Source organism: Phyllostomus hastatus, unplaced genomic scaffold (assembly GCF_019186645.2).
Source record: "Phyllostomus hastatus isolate PE091 unplaced genomic scaffold, TTU_PhHast_1.1 phas_scaffold_39, whole genome shotgun sequence".
NCBI lineage: Eukaryota > Metazoa > Chordata > Mammalia > Chiroptera > Phyllostomidae > Phyllostomus > Phyllostomus hastatus.
In genome coordinates this window covers 30835652-30860381 of record NW_025334028.1, presented here as the reverse complement: position 1 = coordinate 30860381, position 24730 = coordinate 30835652, and the positions used below count along the sequence as shown (strand labels likewise).

The 24730-nt window shown below is 42.7% G+C and overlaps 1 protein-coding gene across 4 annotated transcripts; it reads left to right on the top strand.

Annotated features, from left to right (window-relative positions):
* Positions 1-2383: 2383 nt before the first annotated feature.
* CASP6 (caspase 6) lies at positions 2384-17719 on the top strand. Of its 4 annotated transcripts, none has more exons than XM_045820188.1 (7): positions 2384-2498; positions 7915-7957; positions 8500-8629; positions 9385-9461; positions 11353-11528; positions 16328-16484; positions 17162-17719. In XM_045820188.1, exons 2-7 carry the CDS (start codon positions 7942-7944, stop codon positions 17398-17400), a joined length of 795 nt encoding a protein of 264 aa, XP_045676144.1. In that variant the 5' UTR covers positions 2384-2498; positions 7915-7941; the 3' UTR covers positions 17401-17719. The 4 variants fall into 4 exon arrangements, with proteins under 4 accessions (XP_045676144.1, XP_045676142.1, XP_045676145.1 ...); XM_045820186.1 differs by having other exon boundaries at positions 2390-2498; positions 8483-8629; XM_045820189.1 differs by having other exon boundaries at positions 2404-2498; positions 8469-8629.
* The last annotated feature ends 7011 nt before the right edge of the window (positions 17720-24730 follow it).

Genomic DNA, 24730 nt, shown 5'->3' with positions numbered 1-24730 from the left:
GACAGACTGACCCCTTACTTATTTCTTAAATATCCCTTATAGTTATTTTAACATATTAGAAATCGTGCCTTAACACATTTTTTCCCAGTGTAAAGTTGGTTACTTTTTAAATGATAAGGCCCAAAAGACTTAACAAAAGACCACTTTTTCATTTGGTCTTAAGGAGTTTTAATTGAAACAAATTTACACAATAACCAGTCACCCAAGGAGGTGCTCGATTGAAGGCAACATTGAGTTCTTCATCACACCGATTTGCACACTGAGCAGCATTTTATGTGTGAGGACAACATGCTTTGACTCAAGGCAATCCATAATCTATAGAACCCCAAAGTCCTGGCTCCCAGTTTCTGCATGATCCCTTCCCCAAATTAGCTTTTTCAAAAATGATGACAGAGACTTAACCAGGCAGTCAATCACAAGGGTTTGTGTGAGGAGCCAGGGCTAACAGGAGAAGTTGTGTCCTCTGTCATCTCATAACCCTACAGGAAGAACTCTGTTTGTAAAGAGCTCTATGGATGTAACAGCCCCTCTCCCTAACTTTCTCTTCTCTAAGTTCCTTCTCCGTCTTGGTCCAGTCCAGAGTGTGCCTGTGGCTCACCATGTCTGTATGCCTCAGACTGAATTTCTTTATTTTTCCCAAATAAAATCTTTTGGTGACAGGAGAGTCAACAGCTTGTTCACTTAAAAATAATAACTCAAAGTGAGAGGCAACAAGCATTTATTTGAGATCATAGAATTGCAATCAGGAGCATAGATTCAGTCGGAAACCCAAATTGTGTTCCAATTTCAGGACAAAGGCAATGGTGTTTTTATGAGAAAAAGGAAGAAAAATAATTATATGAATAGAAAGAAGGACTTTTCTATTGGTGTTACCAAGCTGTATTACTTGTTAGCTACATAGGCGGTCTTCATTTTATTGTACTTTGTGTTACTGTGCTTCGCAGATACTGTTTCCATCAACATCAAGGCAAGACACTCCACTAGCGAAAAGATTACAACTCACCATTTCTCTGGTTATGGATTTTAAGGAATGTCTGTAACCATCAGTCTTCATGGTCAGGATACCTGCTTTCCTGGTAGCTTTACAGTTGTTTATAAGACAATATTATTTTGCCCAGTTCAAACTTTGCAAAGGTTGTAGGAGCAAGACATGCAAACAGCTCCTCTGGAATGGTTGCTCCGTTCTATTTTAAAATGACTGCACTTATGTTTGGCAGCTTTTCACTAGCTTTACCTACAAGAGCCAGATGTGAAAATCCTGCAGTGGCCTCTAGTTTACTTTGGCCCACATCCCCTATGCAAGCAGCGTTTAACATAAATTATTATAAATCCTATAAAATAACTTGCTGGTGAAAGACCTACACGTTGTCAGCACACAGTCAGTGCCAGTTCAAACACCAACAAGATCAGTGTGGTGAAGAAGGAATCTTTAGTGCAAACAGCACAACAGTTATACAACATGTCACTGCTGTGAAACAGCTCAATAGTGCAAGAGCACCTCTGTGAAAACAGAAGGGCTGCGAGGAGTCTGAGGTCTGTACCACCCTACTCCATCACTGCCTTCTGTTTCAGCCAAGGTAACTCAGCCTCAGGTCTTTGGTGTAATGCCAAACACCTGAACCAGCTGCTGGGCGATGGCTTATATAGACAGAAGCCCCCGCCTGACTGGGGACTGATTGGTCAACCCTGTGCGCTCCAATTGGCTGAGCAAAGCCTCAGTCCTGTCGGTTTAAACAGGACTCCTGCTGGCTCTCGCTGCTCATTGTCACAGGCAGGAAGGTTACTTAGCAGGGGTGCACGACCTGCGGCATTGCGGGGCCCACGCACGCAACTCAAGGGGGCTATGAATGTGGCCCAACACAAAATCATAAATTTATTTAAAACCTTTTTTTTGCTCATCAGTTTTCGTTAGTGTGTATTTAATGTGTGGCCCTAGACAACTCTTCCAGTGTGGCCCAGAGACGCAAAAATGTTGGACACCCCTGGAAGGCTTCGGTAGAAATGGCAGCTGGGCTCTGTTGTTTGGGCCCAGTTAACCACCAGGAGCCCTTTTTCGTCCTAAGGGTTCACAATCTGAAACACGAAGGCACACAACATCCTTCACCCTTACGTGAGTCAGGAAGAGCAAACGTTTGGGGTGGGCTTGAGGGAGCCTCAGCTCCTCGCAGGTGAGCTGACGGCGCCTGGGGCTTTCTGCTTGGGCCGCCCTAGGTCCTCCGGGTGGTGGCTGGACTTGCCCGAAAGCCAGTCCGTAGTCTCTCTGGCCCCAGGCAGCCCGGACTGCGCAACCCGGCCCCGCCCCGCGGCGCTCTGGGCCCTGCGGGCTCCGGAGGGAGGGAAGGGCAGTAACCCTGCGGAGGCACCGGCGGGGGCGGAGAGGGTGGAGGAAGGGGCGGTGCTGCGGTCCGGCTGTAGGAAGCGGAGCCCTGGCGGGTGTGGACGCTGCGTTCGGGCCGCGATGAGCTTGGTACCTGGGCTCCGAGAGGCTGGCCTGGCAGGTAGGGGTTCCCTGGGGCGCGGGGTTTCCCGGCTTCGCTGGGCAGCCGGAGGAAGTTGCGGGTCCTGGCAGGGAAGCGCTCAGGTCCCGTCGGGACCGAGGAGCTTTTTGTTGAGGAAAACAGCGCGGGCACCGTGCTGCCGCCTCCTCGCTGGGCGGGCCCCGTCTCTTTTTGCCCCACACGGAGGAGCGCTTTCGGGGCCCGGAGCCACGTAAGCGGTAACGGGCCGATCCCTGGGTCCTGGCTTCCCCGCGCCTGGCCATGAAAAGTTAACTTTTGGAGATTGGATCTGGTTTTGTTTTCTCACTTCTAAGGAATAGTTAAAGAAGAGGTTGCGTGCAGTAGTAGTGGAAGCCCGCCCCACAGGCCGGCCCCTGTTGTGGCTGGGCTAACCTGGAGACAAAGCCAGGCCTTGACGGGTACTGAACCCTGAACCCAGAATCGGAACCCTCTCCTGCATCCAGAAAACCTGCAACTGTGGGTCTGAGTTAAAACCACAGCTGCTTGTCTCTACAAAATAATCAACTGCTGAACGTGTACTTTAGAAGGTTCTTCCCAGTCGCTTATTAATTAAATTACTGATAAGGTTTATTTTTATTTTAAGTTTGTGGGGCTACCAGTTCATTCAGAGTGCCTTTATTTCATAGCTTTTTATTCTTTGCTGCACAGAACAAGCCTTGCCCCAAAGGCAAGTTGTGGAAAGTCATAATAAGGTCACTCAAGGAGTGGCTTTGCCCTAGGCAGGCAGTGCAGGGTCCAGTGGCCATTTCCGTTTTGGAACCTGTGGTGGAGGGTGGAAAACCAGGGCAGGGATCCCCGATGCCCAACTATTAGGCAGAGCACCTCCTCATCCGTTCTTCTGATCACATTCCTTCTTCAACCTCCTCCCTACCCCCGCCTTTTTTTTGTTCACCCCATCCTTTTCCAGTTTGTTCTAGGCTGATGGGGGTTACCCATTATAGGATTATTTGTTCATAGGGAGTATGGGTAAAATTTCCTAAGTATCCCAGTAAATAAAAGCAGTGACAATAGATGATGAAGTTTGGAGAAATGAACGCTTAGTTTAGAAAGGTAGAGATGGTCTGTCTCCGGTGGCAGAGGGTTTAGTGTGGTGACAGAGTGCAGAGACTGGAATCCACAGGCGACCTGGCTTTCAATGCCAACTCCACTGCATGTTCTCAGGCTTCAGGGGGCTGTGGAGCCCAAGGAGAGAAGGCATCGAAAGGCCAGGCCATCAACAGGTGGAAGCTAGTAGGATTATGTGGAAAGATATCAAATAAAGAAGAGAAAGAAGGAGTGACTTGTTTTGTAAAATTTAAATTAAGGAGCAAAGAAATGTGAAGAGGTGAAGAGTCAGGTTTAAACAGGATGCAAATGAATAGGAAGCTATAAATATAGGTTATCTCCTTTATTAAAATTTATTTTCTCACCCTGGCTGGTGGTGCTCAGTGGGTTGAATGCCAGCCTTTTAACCAAAGGGTCACCAGTCTGATTCCTTATCAGGGCACATGCCTGGGTTTCTAGCTAGGTCCCCACTAGGGGGCACTCAAGAGGCAGCCACACATTGATGTTTTTCTCCCTCTTTTCCCCTTTCTAAAAATAAATAAATTTTTAAATAAAAAAATTATTTTCTCCATGTCAACAAAGCCATTTACTCTTGACTAATTTATTTGTGTTCGTGCAGTATAATGGTACTTCTTAAAGTGCAACCTTCCTGAGAGCTTGTCCTCTTGGTACATACAGCTCAGAGTGACCGACAGTGTCATGATGTATTATATCTGAAACCTGGATAAGGTTTATCAACTCCAGTAAAGTATTGGAACTTAGGTTCTGTCTCCATGGCTTTCTGTTCTGATTCAAAAGATTGCTAGATTAGACTGGCAGCTGGAACTGGTCATTAAGTAGTATTGCAGGATTCAGGGTGTATGTTTATATTAGAGGGAAGGTTGGAGGTGGCTAGGATCAGAACTAAAGTTTTTAGACTCCAAAATAACGATAACAGCAAAACGCTTTTCAAAAATTCCTCACTGAGAATGCCTGATCCGTTAACTTTGAAAATGAATGTCATTTTAAACAGATTATCTTGAGCTACTTAAAACTCCTGAAAACTAGCTATCATTCCTAAATTGACAGGACTTGATTATGCAAAGGGTAGTATTTGGTGACAACCCAAATGCACTCTGGAATTATACCTGGCTAGGAGGAACTGTGAAGCTCCTTCCTGGGACCATAAAAAACAAACTTTAAAGACCTAATTGAGTGTATATCTCCACCAATACTTTCATTTTCAAAGGCTTGATTTAGTTTGGTGAATGGCCATTTGTCATAGCTTCTGATAGGCTCACTTCAAGCTGCCTTAGGCTTACTAGCCAGTTTGGTGCAAAAGCTAGAAGAGGTAAGCTCCCGGTCTGCTACTACATCTTTGTGCAGCACAGAAGAGACTCAGTGCTCTCCAAATTGTGTAGGCTTTTGAGGGGCGAAAGTAGTGATTGGCTCGCAGACAAGGATTTCATGTGTTTAGGTTATTCTGTTTCTTTTTAATATAATTACTTTAAAGTTAAGGCAATGAGGTTATTAAAAGGAGTTAGATTGTGGAATACTTTTGAAAACAGAAAGAGAGAAAATCGCTCTGCTGCCTCAGCAGAACAGTATGGGGAGTAGGAAGTAACCCCACAGCACAGTGTGTGGAGTAGGAAGTATTCCAGGCAGGAGAGTTGATGGATTAAAGAGGTGTCCTGGATACAGCAGTATGTGGCATAGGAAGTAACCTGTAGTGCAATATGTGGAGAAAGAAGTACCCTGTTGGATCAGTGTATGGCATGGGAAGTGTCCTGGTAGATAGGAAGTATATATGTAGAGCAGCATTTGAGTAGGATGTGTTCCTGATAGAGCGGCAAGTGAAGCAGAAGTGTCCCATTAGACCAGTCTGTGCTACAGGACATATCCGTAGCAGAGCAGTGGGGAGTAGGATATCTATAGTAGAGTATGTGTGGAGTGGCAGTATCCATGAAGTGCAGAGTGTGTAGTAGGAAGTATTACTCATAGAGCAGCGTGTGGAGGAGGAAGTGTCCCTGGTAAACACTGTATAGAACATGGAGTATCATGGTAAGAGCAGTGAGGAGAGGGATGTGTCCAGGTAGACCAGTGTGTGAAGTGGAAAGTATTCTGGGTAGAGCAGTTGGTAGAGTAGAGCTGTGTGTGAAGTAGGAAGCATCCCAGTGGAACACTGTGTGGAGTAGGAAGTATCTGCCATAGAGCAGATTGTGGATTGGAAAGTGTCCCGGTAGGGCAGTTTGTGGAGCAGGAAGCATGCTCAGTAGAGCATTATGTGGCGTAGGGGCGGTTTGTGGATGGCGTAGGACAGTGGGATGGTAGACTGTATGAGGTGAGTCATGTGGGAGTTGGGAAGAATGCTGGGTATGCTGTGGACAGAAGAAGATAGAGCAGCGGGGATAGTGGGAAGTATCCTTGGTATAGCACTGTGTGTGAAAGGAAGATATCTCTGAGTAGAGCACTGTCTAGTGGGAAGAATTTGTGCAGAGTAGTGTGTGCAGTTGAGAAGTATCCTTGGGTAGAGCACTGACTGATATTAATCATCTCTATAGAAGAGTATGTGCTGTATGGAAATGTCTCCAGGTAGAGCATTGTCTTAATATGAAGTCTCCCAAAAGAGTAGTGTGTGGAGTAGAAAGTATTCCAGTAGAGCCAAGTACAGAGTAGGAAATACCTCCCATAGAGTGATGTGTGTGGAGTAGGAAGTATCCCGGTAGAGCAGGGCGGAGGGTAGGAAGTGTTTCAGTAGAACAATGTGTGCAGAACAGTGTGTGGAAACCTTGGGAAATGGAGACCATACATTAGAGGGATTGCTGTCAACTTCCACTCGGTGGTGTGAGTAAAAATTGCCTTGTCAGAAATGTAGATTGTCACCTCTCCCAGGACTCCCTTTCTCTAAGTCTGGGTTAGGATCCAGGGATCTCATTTATCACCCAGGCCAGGAATTAATGCAGAGGTGGAGAAAAACTGATTTAGGGGCTATTGGACGGGAGGATGCCTTAATGGGGTCTTGCTTGGCTCTGAATGCTGGGTGAATTCCAGGAGGAATGGGCTGAGCATGACTGGTGAGAGGCACTTGTGTTGGATTCCACACCTCACCCTCATTCCCAGGGTGGATTTTGTCGGTGAGGAAATAAGAGGTTAAAATAGTCAAGTGTCAGGGAGGGGGTATGGAGCAGGAGGAACACTCTTGGCTAGGAGGTAATGGTAGAAGCCTATATTGTAGGTCCCATCCTTCTTCCTGAAAGACCTCAACTGAGGTGCATCCTGCTGTACTTTTGTTTATTCTTTACTTTCTCTCTCCCCTCCAAACTGTTGAGTTTATCAAGTGAAAACAAATTATGGGTATATGGAACCTTATTGTCGAAGATGCTAGACTTGCTGTGCTGCCCATCAGCCATGCGTGGTTATTTAAATTTCAATTAACTGAAATGAAATAAAATTAAAATTGAGGCCCTGGCTGGTGTAGCTCAGTGGATTGAGCACAGGCTGTGAACCAAAGGGTTGCCAGTTTGATTCCCAATCAGGCCACATGCTTGGGTTGCAGGCCAGGTCCCCACTGGGGCCACATGAGAGGCAACCACACATTGATGTTTCTCTCCCTCTCTTTCTCCCTCCCTTCCCCTCTCTCTAAAAAATAAATAAAATCTTTTTTAAAAATTGAGTTTCTCAGTTGCAATAGCCACATTTCAGGTGCTCAAGAGCCTTATGTGGCCAGTGGCTACCATATGGGACAGAGCAGTTATAGAACAATTCCACCATCACAGAAAGTCCTATTGCACAGCACCATTCTAGGGAGTGGAGATGGATTCATTGAAAGGTTGTCCAGAGGGTGAGGAAGTCTGGTCACAAGTTGGGAGCAGAGGGTCTCCATTATAGGGTTATAAGTGCAAATGTGTCATTCAGGAGATCGAAAGTCTAGGCCTTTGCCCCGCCCCTTCCCTTCCTCCACCCAAACTTCAGCCTCTTCCAGTAATAACCATGCAGTGTGTTTCAGTTCTCCTGAATGACTTAATTTCTTCTGATTCAGAGAGCATTTACAAAAACACTTTGATTTGAGTTCCATAACCAAAATCTATTACTCTAGGCTTATTTTGCAAAGACTGCATTTGCATATATTCTCCATTTCTGTTTAATGTTCTTTGCTATTTTTACAGGTAAGAGTTGGAGGTGAGAAGGAATTAGGCCATTACTTTTTAGTTCATTTGTTTATTATTAAGCAGTTTCCCTTCCTTTTCCCTTACTCTACTTTTTATATGCCAGAACAGAGAGTCTTAGGCATCCAGATGGGAGTCTTTGTTGTGTTTCATGACCATAAGTCAAAAAGTAAATTAATTAACACAAATAAACTTTTTTTTAATAGGTGAGGAACAAAATATAACAGAAACAGATGCCTTCTATAAAAGGTAAAAATATGCTCTTTTCTAATAAAAGTCTCTTCCTATGGAGGTCATCATCAGATTGTAAAAATCAAAGCAAGAAAGGGGCCAGGAACTGGAAGGTGGAACTGAATATGTCAGGCTCTAGCATTTGGAGAGTTAATTTGAAGATAATACAGATTATTTCCTGCCCTGGTTGTGAAAGGACCCAGAGTGATATTCAAAATATTTAAGGGTTGGTGTGGCATGGGCCCTAGCGCTAGAGGTGGGCCCCTGGCAGGCTGTTGTCCTTGGTGGCTGGATCAGGGAGACCTGGGGGAGAGATTCCCCTGTAGGTGGACTGTGGTGGGTGCTCACGATGGCTGCTGTTTACCAGCTGGCGCGGGAATATTCAGGGCTGTCCCTGCTGGCGTGGCGAGAGGCTTCCGTGGTGCACACCAGCGCCGTGGCAGCCTGGCAGAGGAGGAGGCAGCAGCAGGCCTCCCTGAGCTGTGAGGAGCTCATCGTTTAATATGACTTACACTGATTGTTTTTTAAGTTTTTCATTAACAGTGAAATGTTTGATCCAGCGGAAAAGTACAAAATGGACCACAAGAGGAGAGGACTTGCGTTAATCTTCAATCATGAGAGGTTCTTCTGGCACTTAACGCTTCCGGAGAGGCGGGGCACCAACGCGGACAGGGACAATCTCCTGCGCAGGTAGTAGTTTTATCTGCAGGTCAAGGTGATGAGATATTTAAGTGATAACTGCTTATGGAAGCTTGTCTATGCTGGAGAAATAACAGAGCAAGAGTATTTGAGGTTGAGCCTCAGTTGGGCACAGCCTCCACCCCTAAGAACTTGCCTGAGTTTTTTTCCTGACCCTGTTCTATTCAGTGTTGACAAGCTCTGTATTGTTACAGATACACAGTTGACTTGAAAACTCAGGGGTTAGGAGTGCCGACCGCCCACATAGGCAAAAATCCACGTCTAACTTTTGACTCCTCCAAACCTAGGTTGTCCCTCAGTATCCACAGGGGATCAGTTCCAGGACCCCTTTGGACACCAAAATGTGCAGATGCTCAAGTCCCTTATATAAAATGGTACAGAATGTAGATCAACTCATAGTGAGCCCTCTGCATCCGCAGACTCTCAACCACAGATCAAAAACAGTACAGGTAGTTATTGAAAAAAATCTGTGTAACCTGTACCCTTGCGGTTCAAACCCTTTTTGTTCAAGGGTCACTTGATTTGCATAGTAGACCCAATATTCTAACTTGAGTCAGTTGTCATTACTAGTCACTCCTTTCTTATCATGGGTGATCCAGTAAAACCGTCATTGTCATATTTGATTTTTCTTTCTCCCTAAAGAAAAGACAGCTTCTGTGTTATAAAATGCATATAAATTCCTCAAGTAGGGTATGTGACAGCTTTCAGTAACTCATAAGCTAATACACAATTTAATCTATCACCAGGTTGTCAGATCTGGGATTTGAAGTGAAATGCTTTAATGATCTTAAAGCAGAAGAACTGTTGCTCACAATTCATGAGGGTAAGTAGTATTCCTGTTCATTGACCTCTGATGGGATTGAGTATTTTAATTATCCTATCTGAAAAGACAGGTTGAAATAGTTAACTGTGCTGTGAAAAGTCTTACCAATTAATTTGGTGTGGGTTAGAGGTTTTTGGTTGTGCCTATCTGCTTATATGTCACCCACCAGATTTAGAGACCCTTGCAAAGTATTATGCCTCCAAAGTGTATATTTAGCATACCATGAGTTGTAGCCTATTATTCTAGAAATGAATGAAATGACCTTTTCATTTGTCAGTTAAAAGTCTAAAATGCAAACACTACCTATGCTGGGCAGTGATTTTTTAATTGACTCCTTCCACACTCAAGATTTTTACTGACTTCAAAATACTGTTGATTTACATACATTATCTCCTGATTTCTACATCACCATGCAGTCGGTATTTTAACAATTTATGTTTATCATAATAATCACTGCATGCCATAGATTTTCAAGTCTTTTGCTGATGGACTATTATAGTATTTATATAATTTAAACTTTCTTTAGAACTCTTTTTTTAGGTATAATTGCTATATAACATATTAGTTTCAGGTATACAACATAATTACGAAATGTCTAGTTCCCCATAAGTCTGGTTACCACCCTTTTCCATACATAGTTACTGCATTTGTTTTCTTGTGATGAAGACTTTTTTTTGAAAAATTTGATCCGGAAAGAGGACTTACTCTCTCAGCAGTTTTCAAGTATGCAACACGGTATTACGAACTGTCACTCCCATGCTGTACATGACACCCCCATGACATTTTATATCTGGAAGTTTGTGCCTTCTGACCCCCTCCCCCGTCTTGCCCACTTCCACCCTCCTGTTTCCTCTGGCAACTGCAGTCTGCTTCATGTCTGTGAGCTTGGATTTCTGTTTAGTTGGTTGGTTGGGTTTTTGAAATTTCAAATGTAAGTGAACTCATGTGGTATCTGTCTTTCTCTGATTTATTTCACTGAGCATATTTATTTCATTTCACTCTGTAGCTCCATACATATTGTTGCAATGGCAAGATTTTATTCTTTTTTTATGATTGAATAACATTCCATTGCACATATATATACACCACAATTTCTTTATCTGTCCAATCATCGATGGCCACTTACATTGTTTACATGTGTAAGTTGTTATAAGTAATGCTGCATGAACACAGAGGTGCGTATATGTCTTTTCAAGTTTGTGTTTTCATTCTCTCTGGATAAATACCCAAACATGGAATTGCTAGATCACATGGTACTTCCATTTTTAATTTTTGGGGATGCTCCACACCAGCATTCTTTTTTAATCTGTTTATGATTTTAATTTTAACTGGTTGCTTACCAAGGTTTTTATCTTGCTTGCTCATAAGCTTTTGAGGACATCAGCCTCATGTCTTAATACTCTTTTGGAAGCTCCAGCTGCCGTATACACATATTAAAGGCGCTGCATTCATTGCAGGTGCAGCGACACATAGGGAATTGTTAAGTAGCAGTTTCTGGGTCTCTCCAGGCTGCTCTGAGAAGCTCTCTGCTAGTTTCAGACAACTTTTATTGCCAAAATGACTTGGATGTTGAAGGGGGTTCCCCATAATATCCCTTAATGTTTTACATGTCATTTTTCTGTGTTTTAGAAAAACTAATGAAATCTGTTCAAACTCTCTTGCTTTGAACTTGAATAGTTTTGATTTAAAAAACATCATATACAGTATTGTATAAATTATTTGACTAAAATAAGTTGTTTCATTTCAGACATTTTACATTTACTATAAGAATAACCAATTTTCTCCCTCCCTCAATAATATGTATTACTTTACTATTAGTCAATAGAATTTTAATATGCAGATAATAAGCATCTTATTTTAATTTCTGTATGAATTTTGGGGGCCTTTATAGCATCAACATCTAGCCATCTAGATGCCGATTGCTTTTTGTGTGTTTTCCTGAGTCATGGCGAAGGCAATCACATTTACGCATATGATGCCAAAATTGAAATTCAGACACTGACTGGCTTGTTCAAAGGAGACAAATGTCAGAGCCTGGTTGGAAAACCCAAGATATTTATCATTCAGGTAAGACTGATGATGTTGTAATCTTTTTTATTTTTTTAAAGATTTTATTTATTTACCTTTAGAGAGGGAAGGGAGGGAGATAGAGAGAGAGAGAGAAACATCAATGTGTGGTTGCTGGGGGTCATGGCCTGCAACCCAGGCATGTACCCTGACCAGGAATCGAACTTGTGACGCTTGATGTTGTAATCTTAATTATAAAGCCCAGGGTCTGTACATGTGATCATTAACAACTAAATCTAATTTCAAAAGTAACTTTCTCTAGTACTAGAAAGGCCTTGATTTCTAGCAATTTGAATTATTAGTAGTAATTCTTTCTTAACATAGAGAATAAATAAAGATTCTTGGTGTCTTTATTGCCAGAGTTGACATTTGAAATGACTCCAAATTACTATACCAGTGTGCTACTGCCTGGCCCAGCATGGTGTCAAGGTGGAGCCACCAGAGAAGGTACCTGCTGAGTGGAGAGTACAGTGCAGGGCTGCCGGCCCAGACCGGGGAAGGTTCTCTGGGAGCTGCAGGGCGTGTAAGCCGGTGGGAAGGATGCAGGCATGGAGAGGGCTAGTCCTAGCTCGCTTCATCCTTTCACATCCTCCCTTAAACGAAGATGCTCTTTCCCCCTGCCAAACTGGTATTGGGATAAAAACATCTTTACATCTAAATAACATCACCTAGTACATCATAAGACTTTCGAACAAAAAAGAAAATTCTTGAAGTTCTGATGTTGGAGTTCGATATTTCCATGAATGGCATAGAGCACCACGACCACATTCCACTTCCTGCTGTAGAACATTAAGGGGAAGGGAGTAGGGGGTCTACAAGAAAAGTTACGGATAATTCCGTGGTTTCTTGTTTGGATAACTGCACTGGGCTGTCCATGGGACATGCTGTGGAGGGACAGGCCTGGGACCTAAGAGGGGCAGCCTGGGTTGGAGAAGTAAATTTGAGAGTAGTGAGGAGAGGGGTGGTGACGGAGCCATGGGAGCAAATGGGTTTTCCCATGGCAAGTGGAGCCTGAACAGTGAGTGTAAAACAGAACTGAGGGACGCCGGTGAGGAACGAGCAGAGGACAGTTGCTGAGGAGCGTGGCCCAGAGAAGTAGAAAAATGACATGATTGTGTCATGAAAAGGGGAGGGGCCAACACTGTCCAAGACAGAGGATTGGAAATTACTAATGAGCCCCTCTGGAGGACAGCCACAAGGGAGGGAGATGTTTTGCTAAGTTATTTCTCTGCCTCAGACTCTTCGTCTTTGAGATGGGGATAAGATAGCACCACCCCATGGAGTGGTTCTGAGGATAAATGAGCCGGCCTACAAATGAAAAACACTGAGAACAGTGCTTAGCACATGGCAAGCTCTCAGGGGCTGGGTCTTACTCTTATTGCAATTTGGTAAATGACGGCTTAGGTTCCATGATTTATACATTATATTTAGGAAGACAGTAGAAAGTAAAGTCTGAAAATAAGCCTGATAGTTCTTTTTTTACAAAATATATTTTATTGATTATGCTATTACAGTTGTCCCAATTTTTCCCCTTTGCTCCCCTCTGCCTGGTAACCACTTTCCTTCCAGCAGTCCTGCCCCCTTCATGCATGTCCCCCCCCATGGCTTGTGCATGTAAGTTCTTTGGTGTCTCCGTTTCCTATACTATTCTTAACGTCCCTTGTCTATTTTGTACCTACCAGTTATGCTTCTTACTCCCTATACCTTTTCCCCCCATTCTCTCCTTTCCCCATCCCAGCTGATAACTCTGCAAGTGATCTTCATATCTATGATTCTGTTCCTGTTATAGTTGTTTGCTTAGTTTGTTTTTTGAGAATAAGTTGTTGATAGCTCTGAGTTTATTGTCATTTTACTGTTCATAGTTTTTGATCTTCTTTTTCTTAGATGAGTCTCTTTAACATTTCATGTAATAATGGCTTGGTGATGATGAACCATTAGCTTCTTTAGCTTTACCTTGTCTGGGAAGCACTTTATCTGCCCTTCCATTCTAAATGATAGCTTTGTTGGATAGAGTAATCTAGGTTGTAGGTCATTGCTTTTCATCACTTTGAATACTTCTTGCCAGTCCCTTGTAGCCTGCAAAGTTTCTTTTGAGAAATCAGCTAATGGTCTTATGGGAACGCCTTTGTAGGTAACTCTGCTTTTCTCTTGCTGCTTTTAAGATTCTTTCTTTATCTTTAACCTTTGGCATTTTAATTATGATGTGTCTTGGTGTGGGCCTCTTTGGGTCCAACTTGTTTAAGACTCTCTGTGCTTCCTGGACTTGTATGTTTATTTCCTTTGCCAAATTAGGGAAGTTTTCTTTTATTATTCTTTCTTTTTCTTTAAAGGTTTTATTTATTTATTTATCTTTAGAGAGGGAAAAGGAAGGAGAAAGAGAGGGAGAGAAGCACAAATGTGTGGTTGCCTCTCACCCACCCACTACTGGAAACCTGGCCCACAACCCCAGTATGTGTCCTAGACTGGGACTCGAACCCATGACCCTTGGTTTGCAGGCTGGCACTCAATCCACTGAGCCACATAAGCCAGGGCTCTTTCATTATTTTTTCAAATAACTTTTCAATTTCTTGCTCAGCCTCTTCTCGTTCTGGCACCCCTGTGATTTAGATGTTAGTACATTTGGAGATGGTCCAGAGGCTTCTTATCCTATCCTCATTTTTTAAAATTTTTGTTTCTTCTTGCTGTTCTGGTTGAATGTTTATTTCTTCCTTATGTTCAAAATCATTGATTTGAATCCTGGCTTCCTCCTCGTCACTGTTGGTTACCTGTAGATTTTTCTTAATTTCACTTAGTGTAACCTTCATTTTTTCCTTTATGTTGTTGCCATACTCAAAGAGTTCTCTGAGCATACTGATCACCAGTGCTTTGAACTCTGCATCTGATAGGTTGGTTATCTCCATTTTGTTTAGTTCTTTTTCTGGGATTTTGTTATGTTCTTTCATTTGTGACTTATTTCTTTGTTTCCTCAATTTGGCAGCCACCCTGTGTTTGCTTCTGTGTTTTAGGTAGAGCTGCTTTGATTCTTTGTATTAGTAGCATAGCGTACTGTAGAAAACAACCATAAATTGTGTGGTTTGGAGCCTTAGGTAAATGCCATGGTGGGGCAACCTGCCTCACCACTTTGTGGCTCTGTATGAGGGGAGGGCTGGGAGAGGGGACAGTGCTACTGCCTGGCTTCTGGAGGTTTGCCTGGCACTTGCCCGATTTCCAGTCACTTCACCCACTCCCTATATGCTGACTGGTGCCCCTCCAGCTGTTGCTGTGGTGCTGAATCCCAGAGGGGGTAGGTTTCTGTACACTCTAAGACCATGTGAGCCCTTAAGTAGAATCTCCTGAAAATCAGGCAGTTTCTTCCACCACCCTAACCCCCACTGGTTTTGTACAGCCAGAAGTTTTAGGGATTTATCTTCCCAGTGCTGGAACCCTGGCTATGTGATCTGGCCTGGATCTGGGATTGTCCTCTCCCAAGGTATCCCTCCCGATTTTTATTCACCACACAGGAATTTGGGACCACGCATCTCCAAGTCTGCACCCCTCCTACCTGTCTGGGTGAATGTGGCTTCTTTAAGTCCTTGTTGTCAGACTTCCATACAGTTTGATTTTCTGACAGTCCTGGGTGTTGTTTGTTTTGAGGTTTAGTTGTAATTCTCTCTGTGGTTTCCTGAGGAGGAGAAGCGGGTCTGCCTGCACCTCCACTGGACAAGAAGTCTGAGCATTTTAATTGAGATTAAAATACCCCTGTAAAAAATAGGATAGTAGTGGCCTAGTGTTTATCTGATAACTGAAATCATTCAGGACTTCTTTGTTCCTTTTAGAGCTTGTAATTCTTTCATCATTTCATAACTGATGGATGTACTTATAATACTGAGCAGTCTGTGAGGTCACTGTGTTCAGTTTACTACGGCTCACAGAACAATGTGTGCAGACTGGGTGCTTGAACAACAGAAATTTATTTTCTTACAAGTTTTGGAGAAGTCTGAGATTATGGTGTTAACAGGGTTGGTTTCTACTGTGGCTTCTCCCCTTGGCTCTAGTTAACTGTCTTATCCTTCTGCCTCCTCCTGGTCTTTCCTATGTGTGTGTCTGTCCTAATCCCTTCTTATAAGGACACTGGTCATAGTGGATTAGGGGCCACCCTGATGCCCTCATTTTACCTTAATTATGTCTTTAAACACCAAATCTCTGAATACAGTTACATTTGAGGTACTGGGCGTTAGGACTTCATCGTATACATTTTGGAAAGGGAGGGACAAAGTCGACATTAGCCTTTGTGTGAGTCAGAATTAGCAGATAAGAATGAGACCTTACTTCCAAGTAGGAGCAAAAGGAAGAAGGCGCATTGATGTTTGTCTTCTCATGTCAAGTGTCGTCATTCTGATCAGTGTATGGCAGCAGGTAGGCAAGGAAAACCCAATCTGGGAACCTCTCTGATTAAATAGAAACATTTAGGCAAATACCATAGCTTTTTAAAAGAAAGGGTGACTCTTGGTGCTATGATATCATTTATCTATAAGGAGTTTTTAAACCACAAAAGCTTTGTCCTGTATGGTGTACCTTTCAAACAACAGAATTTAGTGTACAGTTGAGGATGCCAATATTTTTAAAACATTGAAAAATGTAAGTAGGAAAAAACTGTCAGCTTTAGTCTTAACCTGAATGCTTCGTTTTTGAAGTGCCTATAAACTGGCTTCTGTGGATGTTAACACAGAGGTGTACTGAATTACACATCCGCTGTAAGCAGTAGGCATCAAGAAGAAGAGTAGGTGCATAAAGGAGTGGCTTTTCTCCCTGTCTTGTAGGCTTGTCGGGGGAGCCAGCATGACGTGCCAGTCATTCCGTTGGATGTCGTGGATCATTGCACCAAGCCGGAGGCCAACGTCACCGAGGTGGATGCAGCCTCAGTTTACACACTGCCTGCTGGAGCAGACTTCCTCATGTGTTACTCTGTTGCAGAAGGTGTGTGGGTGTCCAGTACACACATGGAATGGGCTTTCCCAGCCAAATTCCTGTAGGTTTCACCTGGGCTCCGGGTGGAGCCGGTCTTTCTATTAGGACATGGTGATTTGTTCCGGAAGCTCACGTGCTTAGAATAGATCCCTTGGACCAGACAGCACAGAGAGAAACGTGAAGATGTGAAAATACCTTATAGAAAAATCACCCTTGAGAACTAAAAGTTTAAAACTACAAGTCTGACTGTACTGAATATTAGCAGCCTACTAGGAATTACTGATGGTGATAGTGTCATCATTGTCATACTCGTGGGAAGCTTTGTTGAAAAAGATTTGATGATGATTGTTCTTTGTTTTTTTTGCAGTAAGTAATTTTGTTTTCATTCTTTCTATTCTCTTCTCAAAATCATTACTTGGCTACAATTTTCTTAGAAACTTTTAGGTAGTGGAGAAAACTAAATAAAATTAACCCCATTTTTATTGAACTCTATAGAATGAATCCTCTTTCCCGTGACAGCAGTCAGCAGAGGAAGATGTGAAAACTGTATCTTGCATAGCCCTTAGTCTTCTCCGAGGCTTTACGAGAATGTATACTTCTGTAACAGTGAATTGTACAGGTGTTTCCAGTCTCAGTGACTGAAAGCCAGAAAACTTCACTCTTCTTTTTCCTCCTGTCTTTTTTAGGTTATTATTCTCACCGGGAAACTGTGAATGGCTCTTGGTACATTCAAGATTTGTGTGAGATGCTGAGAAAATTCGGCTCCTCCTTAGAATTCACAGAACTCCTCACGCTAGTGAATAGGAAAGTTTCTCAGCGCCGAGTGGACTTCTGCAAAGACTTAAGTGCAATTGGAAAGAAGCAGGTCCCCTGCTTTGCCTCCATGCTGACTAAAAAGCTGCATTTCTTTCCAAAATCATCATAAGGCTATTTTGTTAGATGTATTTCTATTCAAAATAGATTTCCCCTTTTTTTAAACAATATAAATATCACTAGATTAAAGCTTATGGTATAGCAATTTAAAATGTTTTAAGGTTTATTGAAAACTTTTTTTAAAAAAAGTTCACATTGGACATGGTGAAAGGGTTTGATAGATATAGAAACAAAATCCTCAGGGAATTACTATTAAAAAATCTGTAAGCATTTTAATACTTGATTTTTCTAAGTTGTGAGATTACAGTAAATATCTGGCTGATTTAACTTGTCTTTTGTAAAATTTTTAATAAAAGTTTTTTTAAACCCAAGAATTAGTTTTCCTTTTATAATTAATATTTTATCAAATTTTTCTAATTCACATCTTTATTCATTATGTGATTTACAGACTTGTTTTTGTCATAAATTCATCTACATATGAATTGTCATTTTCATATGGGTTTAACTCTGACTTAAAATAATCAGCCTTTAAGAACTATTACATGGCATTCCAAGGAAGAAATAGAACAGTAAATTCTTCGTCCGATAGGCTGAACACTGGCGACATTTCATTCTGCCAGTATCTTACACGTTAGGTCGCTGCTTGGCATCCAGCGGCCATCACGCCCACTCTCAGGCTGTCCTGCTCATGGAAAGGTAGGTGCTCCTTGTAAGGCCGTGGCAGGGGCTCCGCTGCCGGTGGAACACTTCACCTTCCTTTAGCTTTCCACAGATGTCACTGTTGCCGTGCCTCTACCTTTAAGAACTAATGACGACAAAAACTCTCCCATTCAACTTCGGAACATTGGCCTGGACTTGTAGGTAGAGGTTATACAGTTCTGGTGAGCTAAGAGAAATTAGCTGATGTTGTTAAAAAGCTCTAAGCAAAGTTTTTTTTTCCTTGAATGTGGTTAGTCAAAGGGTATATTTGAATAAAATCCTCTTGTTCAGATGTAGTGACCTTGCTATCTACGAATCTGGGCACCAAAATGACATCATATCTGAGACTGTGGAAGCAATGGGGACACAGTCAAATCCTGCATAAAACAGGTGTCTCAGAATAATACAATCCTTTTGTAATGAAATTAATGTGGAATGTGTTTGGATTCCTTTAATTTTGTTTTCAATCCATTTGAACTTACAGTTTAGAACATGAATAGAAAATCATATGCTGTTCATTTTTAAATAACTGATCTCTGAAGTTTCAATGTAAATGACATGTGCCATTAGAAGAAACTACATTTTAAATCTTAAGAAGGTCAGAGTGTCCTACCTGTTATCACTGAGTCGTTGTCCCCTCAGTACTCAGAAATCAGTTTGTCATAAAATACAGTGTGACACACAGCTCCTTCTCTGAAGAATAAGAATTAAACTTTTTTTTTTTACTTTGTAAAGTAGGAAGATACAAATCAAAGGAAGCTATCTTTACTGAGAATTCGCATTTCACATGACTAATTTTCTGAAGCCCTAAAAACATAGGTGTACTCTTTGATACTTGTCTAGTTCAGGGGTCATCAAAATTATTCTGCAGAGCCAGAGAGTAAATATGTTAGGCTTGGCGGGCTACACTGTCTCTATTACAACCAGTCAGCTCTGTTGCTGTAGTTTTCCTTTATTTTTTTTAAATTATATTTTATTGTTTATGCTATTACAGTTGTCCTGGTTTTTCTCTCTTAGCCCCCTGCCACCCAGCATCCCCACTCCCTCAGGCAGTTCCCCCACAATTGTTCATGTCCATGGGTCATGCATATAAGTTCTTTGCCTACTCAGTTTCTTATACTGTACTTTACATCCCCTTGGCTATTCTGTAACTACCTATTTGTACTTCTTAATTCCCTCACCTCTTCACCAGCCCCTCCCATCTGGTAACTGTCAAAATGCTCTCCATATCCATGATTCTGTCCTTGTTTGCTAAGCTTGTTTTTTAGATTCAATTGTTGATAGATATGTATTCATTACCATTTTATTGTTCATAGTTTTGATCTTTTTCTTAAATAAGTCCCTTTAACATTTCATATAACAATGGTTTGGTGATGATGAATTCCTTTAGTTTTTTTCTTGTCTGGGAAGCTCTTTATCTGCCCTTTGATCCTAATTATAACTTCACTGGATAGAGCAATCTTGGCTGTAGGTCCCTGCTTTTTATGACTTTGAATACTTCTTGCCAGTCCCTTCTAGCCTGAAAAGTTTCTTTTGAGAAATCAGCTGACAGTCTTACAGGAACTCCCCTGTAGGTAATTAACTGCCTTTCTCTTGCTACTTTTAAGATTCTCTCTTTATCTTTAGCCTTTGGCGTTTTAATTATGAGGTGTCTTGGAGTGGGCCTGTTTGCGTCCGTCTTAGGGACACTCTGTGATTTCTGGACTTGCATGTCTGTTTCACCAAATTAGGGAAGTTTTCTGTCATTATTTTTTCGAATAGATTTCAAATTTCTTCTTTCTCTTCTCTTGGTACCCCTATGATGCAAATGTTGGATACTTAAACTTGTCCCAGAGGCTGCTTATACTATCCTCATTTGAGGGGGATTCTCTTGTTCTGAATGCTTGTCTTTTTTTTTTTTGGTTACGTTCCAAATTTCTGATTTGATTCTTGGTTTCATCCATTCTACCTGGTTGTTGTTTCCCTGTAAATTGTTCTTTATTTCAATTGGTGTATCCTTCATTTCTGACTGGGTCTGTTTTATGCTGTTGAAGTCCTCACTAAGTTCCTTGAGCATCCTTGTAATCAGTGTTTTGAGCTTTGCATCTGATACATTGCTTATCTCCATTTCATTTAGCTTTTTTTCCTGGAGTTTTGATCTGTTCTTTCATTTGGGCCATGTTTCTTTGTCTCCTCATTTTGGCAGCCTCCTGTGTTTGTTTCTGTGTATTAGGAAGAGCAGCTTTGATTCCATGTCATGGTAGTGTGGCCTAATGTAGTAGGTGTCCTGTAGGGTCCACTGGCCCAGCCTCCCCTATCACTGAAGCTGGGTGCTCGAGGTGCACCTTTCATGTGGACTGAATACACCTTTCTCTTGTAGTTGAACTTGAATTGCTGTTGGCAAATCAATGTGAGGGAGTTACCCAGGCCAGTCAGCTGCAAGGACTGGCTGTGACCACTTACCACTGACCTCTGCCCTTTCATGGAGGATCAGCTGTGAAGGGGCAGGGTGGTGGTGCTCTGATGTGGTCTGTAGCTGTCCACTGGGTATGCAGGCTCTGGAATTTCCCAGGCAGTGCAGGGCAAGTTCAGCCCTCACCTGTGTTTTGCTGGAAGCCACCCTGCCTGAGCTATAAAGCAATCTGAGATGGCTGCTACTGTGCTGGGCTTGGAGCTTCCCCACTGAAGCCAAGCTATGAACCTAGGCTGGCTGCTGCTAGTGCCAGGCGTGGGGTTCACTGAGGTCAGCTGCTGCTTATTTGAGAGGATTTAGGAAGTTGTGAAGCATGAGCCAAGACCAGCCATTCACATGGAAAAACATCTTCTGTGGGCCTGTAAGTTGTGTGGGGCCAAGTCTCTGGCGATCTCCAAGGTGGGTCAAACACTTTTAGCCAGGTTGATGGCACTAGCTTGCAGGCTCTGGTGGAGAGGAGAGTTTAGAAAAGGGACAAGGGCCTCTACTCACCTTGATGTCAGACACTTCAGTTTCTCCCTGTGTACCACTGGTGCCCTTCAAGCTGCCACCTCAGTGCTGGAGCTCAGATGGAGTGAGTGTGAGGAGGTAAGTCTGTGTGTAGATTCTTTAGGAGGAACTGCTTGCAGCAGTTTATTCCACTGACTCAATCCCCGGTCGTTTTTGCAGCCAGATGTTGTGGGGACTTACCTTCTTGAGACTGGAATCATGGGCTGGGATTCCTTGTTCCCAAGATCTCTCCCAAATCTTTATCCACCACACATGGGTGTGGGACCAGCCTGTTTTGCATCTGCACCCCTCCTACTGGTCTCGATGAATGCGGTTTCTTTAATTCCATAGTTGTCAGACTTCCACTCAACTCGATTTCTGACAGTTCTGAGTGATAGTTGTTCTATATTTTTCTTGTAATTTTGATGTGGTTGTGTGAAGGGGTGAGCCATGTCTGCCTACAATGCCATCTTGACCAGAAATCCCCAGATTTTCCTTTAGACCAGGGGTGTCAAACTCATTTTCAACGGGGGCCACATCAGCTTCGAGGTTGCCTTCAAAGGGCCGAGTGTAATTTTAGGGCTGTATAAATGGAACTATTCCTTAACTAGGGGCAAGGAGCTCGGCAAGGCCGCCAGGTAGGAACAAAGTGCCAGGCTGGATAAAACAAGGTAGAGGGCCAGATTCAGCCCTCGGGCCTTGTGTTTGCCACCTGTGCTTTAGACTGTGTGCAAGAATCCAGTAGCCATGCTTCCCATGACTAGACTATCCCCAGCTCTGTACCTGGAAGTGCCATAGGCCTTTTCCCCATCTTTCTTGGATACCTAGTATGAGCCAGGTATTATTCTTGGCATTGTAACAGGCGCACCACTTTATTCTCGTGAAAGTCAATTGTATTATAATTACTTTGATGAGGTTAACTGCCTAGTATCTTCAGCTAGTAAATTTGAGAACCTGCCTGATCCCAAACTCCACACACTTTCTATCCCACACTTGATTTACTTTGAAGTCTCCTATGCTAAATCCAGAATCCCACCTCCATTTTCTGACACCAAGCCCCCAGTTCAGCCTTCAAGAAATCTTCATTACGTGCTCAGTTCAGCTTAGAAAAATATCCCACCAAAATGCAGCAAAGAGCCGCTTCTGGCCTCCTGCCACCACTTGTTTTATTTTGCCTGAGAAGCCTTTCTTCGTTCCCAATTCCACCCAAGAGGCAAGGCCCACCTTTTCTAACTGGTTTCTCTTCACTTGCACTGTATGATGGTATTGTCTCTTCCTGGGACAGAGTTCCTTAAAGGCAGAACCTGACTTATGGGCTTGTTGCAACATTGTGATTACATTTGTCTTCATTCTCACAGCTCCCAGAACCTTTGGATTTCCTAAGTGTAGAAAGTGATAAAGGTGTTTTGTTATGTAAAGGAATGACTTTTGGACCCACCCCAAGGGTGGGGGTTGGTTGCTGGAAGAGCCTCGATAAAAACCCAGAGGACAACTTATTTGGCCTTTTGGGGGAGGGCTTTCACACTGGAGAACCAGAAAGCTTCTAGGTGCCACTCTCACCGGAAAGCGAACAAGGCCTGGGTGGGTCTGCCTCAGGCCCACTGGTAGGGTGTGGGTCTTGACTTTGTGCAGGGAAGATTTCACAACACAGTCCGAGGCGATTTTGAGAGTATTTATTAAAGCTGGGGACAGTGAAGCAAGGGAGGGCTTAGGGAGAAGCAACGGAGGCTTCGGCTCTGCAGGAATGTTACAGGACAGGAGTGAGCCAGGGCGGGGCTGCTGCTGTTAGCTTGTGGAAAAGTCAGAGAAAAGGGGTAGGCCCAGGACCAGCTGCCGCTGCCCATTGCTCCCCCAGTTGTAAGTGGGGTCCTTTAACATCCAGGAGAGAAAAGATGCATGCCTGAGAGGGGAGCAAGTCACGGGCAGGCTCCCAAGATCGAAGTGCTTGAGGGTTCTCATCTGTTTTTTAAAGGTGGGAAGTTTAGAGGATGATCTCAGTAGAATATTTATCAGATCTATTCTCCAGATTTCAACCACCCTTGGGTGTGATTGGCACAAATGGCACTAACTGGATTTCTGCTATCTATCTCCCTAAGTGGGGTGATTTAAGCTATTTACTCTCTGGGCGGGAAGAAGTAGAAACCATTTCGCAAGCGTCTTTGTTTAGGGAAGATAGGGTTTTCCTATTTACCATGTGGCTGTCAACTGCTTGGCTGTTTAATTGTCTCCATTTCCCTATTCCACTTGTCTTGGCTTACTAACCTGTCTCTTCACCATGCTGGGCCCCAAACTCCGTGAGGACAGAGCTCCTTGGTGTGGACTTCAACCCATATATCTATTCATCTGGCTGTTGATGTGTAACCTTTAATATCCTTTTTAATAAATTGGTAATTTAGTGAATAGTTGGGTTTTCCTGAGTTGTGTGAGCTGCTCTAGCAAATTAGTCTAACCAGAGGAGGGGTTTGCCGGAACTTCTGATTTATAGCTACTTGGTCAGAAGCACAGGTGATCATCTGGGCTTGCAACCGGCATGTGAAGCAGAGGCCAGTCTTGTGGGACTCCGCCCTCCTTAACTCATGGAGTTGCATTCCATCTCCGGGCAGATAGTGTCAGAATTGAGTTAATTCTCAGAAACCCTGCTTTTGTTCGAGAATTGTTGTGTGAGGAAGCATGTGCATATGCACTGAAATTAAGGTCTGGGAACTCTTTTCATTTCTTGTAATACTTACCCTGATAATATTCATTACAAAAGTGTATTAGTGCACACTCTTAGCTTAGCAATAAAACACTAATATATTGCTAATTCAGAATCTCCGTGTTATAGAGATACTGATACAAACAGCAAGCGATCGCTGTGTTGTAGTTAAGGTATAAGGAAGTCTGAATCTGACTTGACTAAAAGATATATTCCGAAAACACTGGGGGCCTTCTGTTTGTTTTAAGCACATCTCTGATATTAGGATGCCATCCTTACCCTTGTCAAATGCTGAACTGGTGAAATCTTAGGTAATAGATCAAATACCATTAGTTGAAAATTTATAAAGATCTGTGACCTATAATGAGTTGATGGTTAAATGTTCCAACTATGTGCACTTGGGCAAGTTAACCTCTGTAAGCCTCAGTTTCCTTATTATTAAATTGGAAAGCTACCCCCCAAAATAGTGACCTCAGCCCGACCGGTGTGGCTCAGTTGGCTGGGTGCCGTTCCACAAGGCAAAAGGTCTTGGGTTCAGTTCCTGGGTTGTGGGTTTGGTCCCTGGTTGGGTGTGTATGAGAGGCAGCTGATCCATGTTTTTCTCTCACATTGATGTTTCTCTCCTTCCCTGTCTCCCTCCCTTCCCTTCTCTTTAAAAATAGCTACCTCACAGGATCATAGGTAATAAATATGTAAAGCACCTAGTCCAGTATTTGACAACATATGATAAATAGTATCTATTTCCAGAAATATTAGCTAAGATGAAATATTAGCTAAGATGAGACATTTTATAACAATTTTAGCTATATTTAATGATAAAAGTCTTCCAACTACTATGTATTTAAAAAATAAATGTACAGTGACAGATGGTTATTAGACTTATTGTGATCAGTTCATAAGGTAAACATTGAACTATTATGCTGTACACCTGAAACTAGTGTAATATTATGTTGTAACTAAAATAAAAACAATTTTTTAAAGATTTTATTTATTTATTTTTAGAGAGGGAAGGGAGAGAGAAAGAGAGAGAGAGAAACATCAATGTGC

Coding starts and splice junctions, on each gene's coding strand:
- CASP6 (XM_045820186.1), top strand. CDS start 2,459: ATGAGCTTGGTACCTGGGCTCCGAGAGGCTGGCCTGGCAG. Junction 2,499..7,914: donor CCGAGAGGCTGGCCTGGCAG/GTAGGGGTTCCC, acceptor TTTTTTTAATAG/GTGAGGAACAAAATATAACA. Junction 7,958..8,482: donor ACAGATGCCTTCTATAAAAG/GTAAAAATATGC, acceptor TTTCATTAACAG/TGAAATGTTTGATCCAGCGG.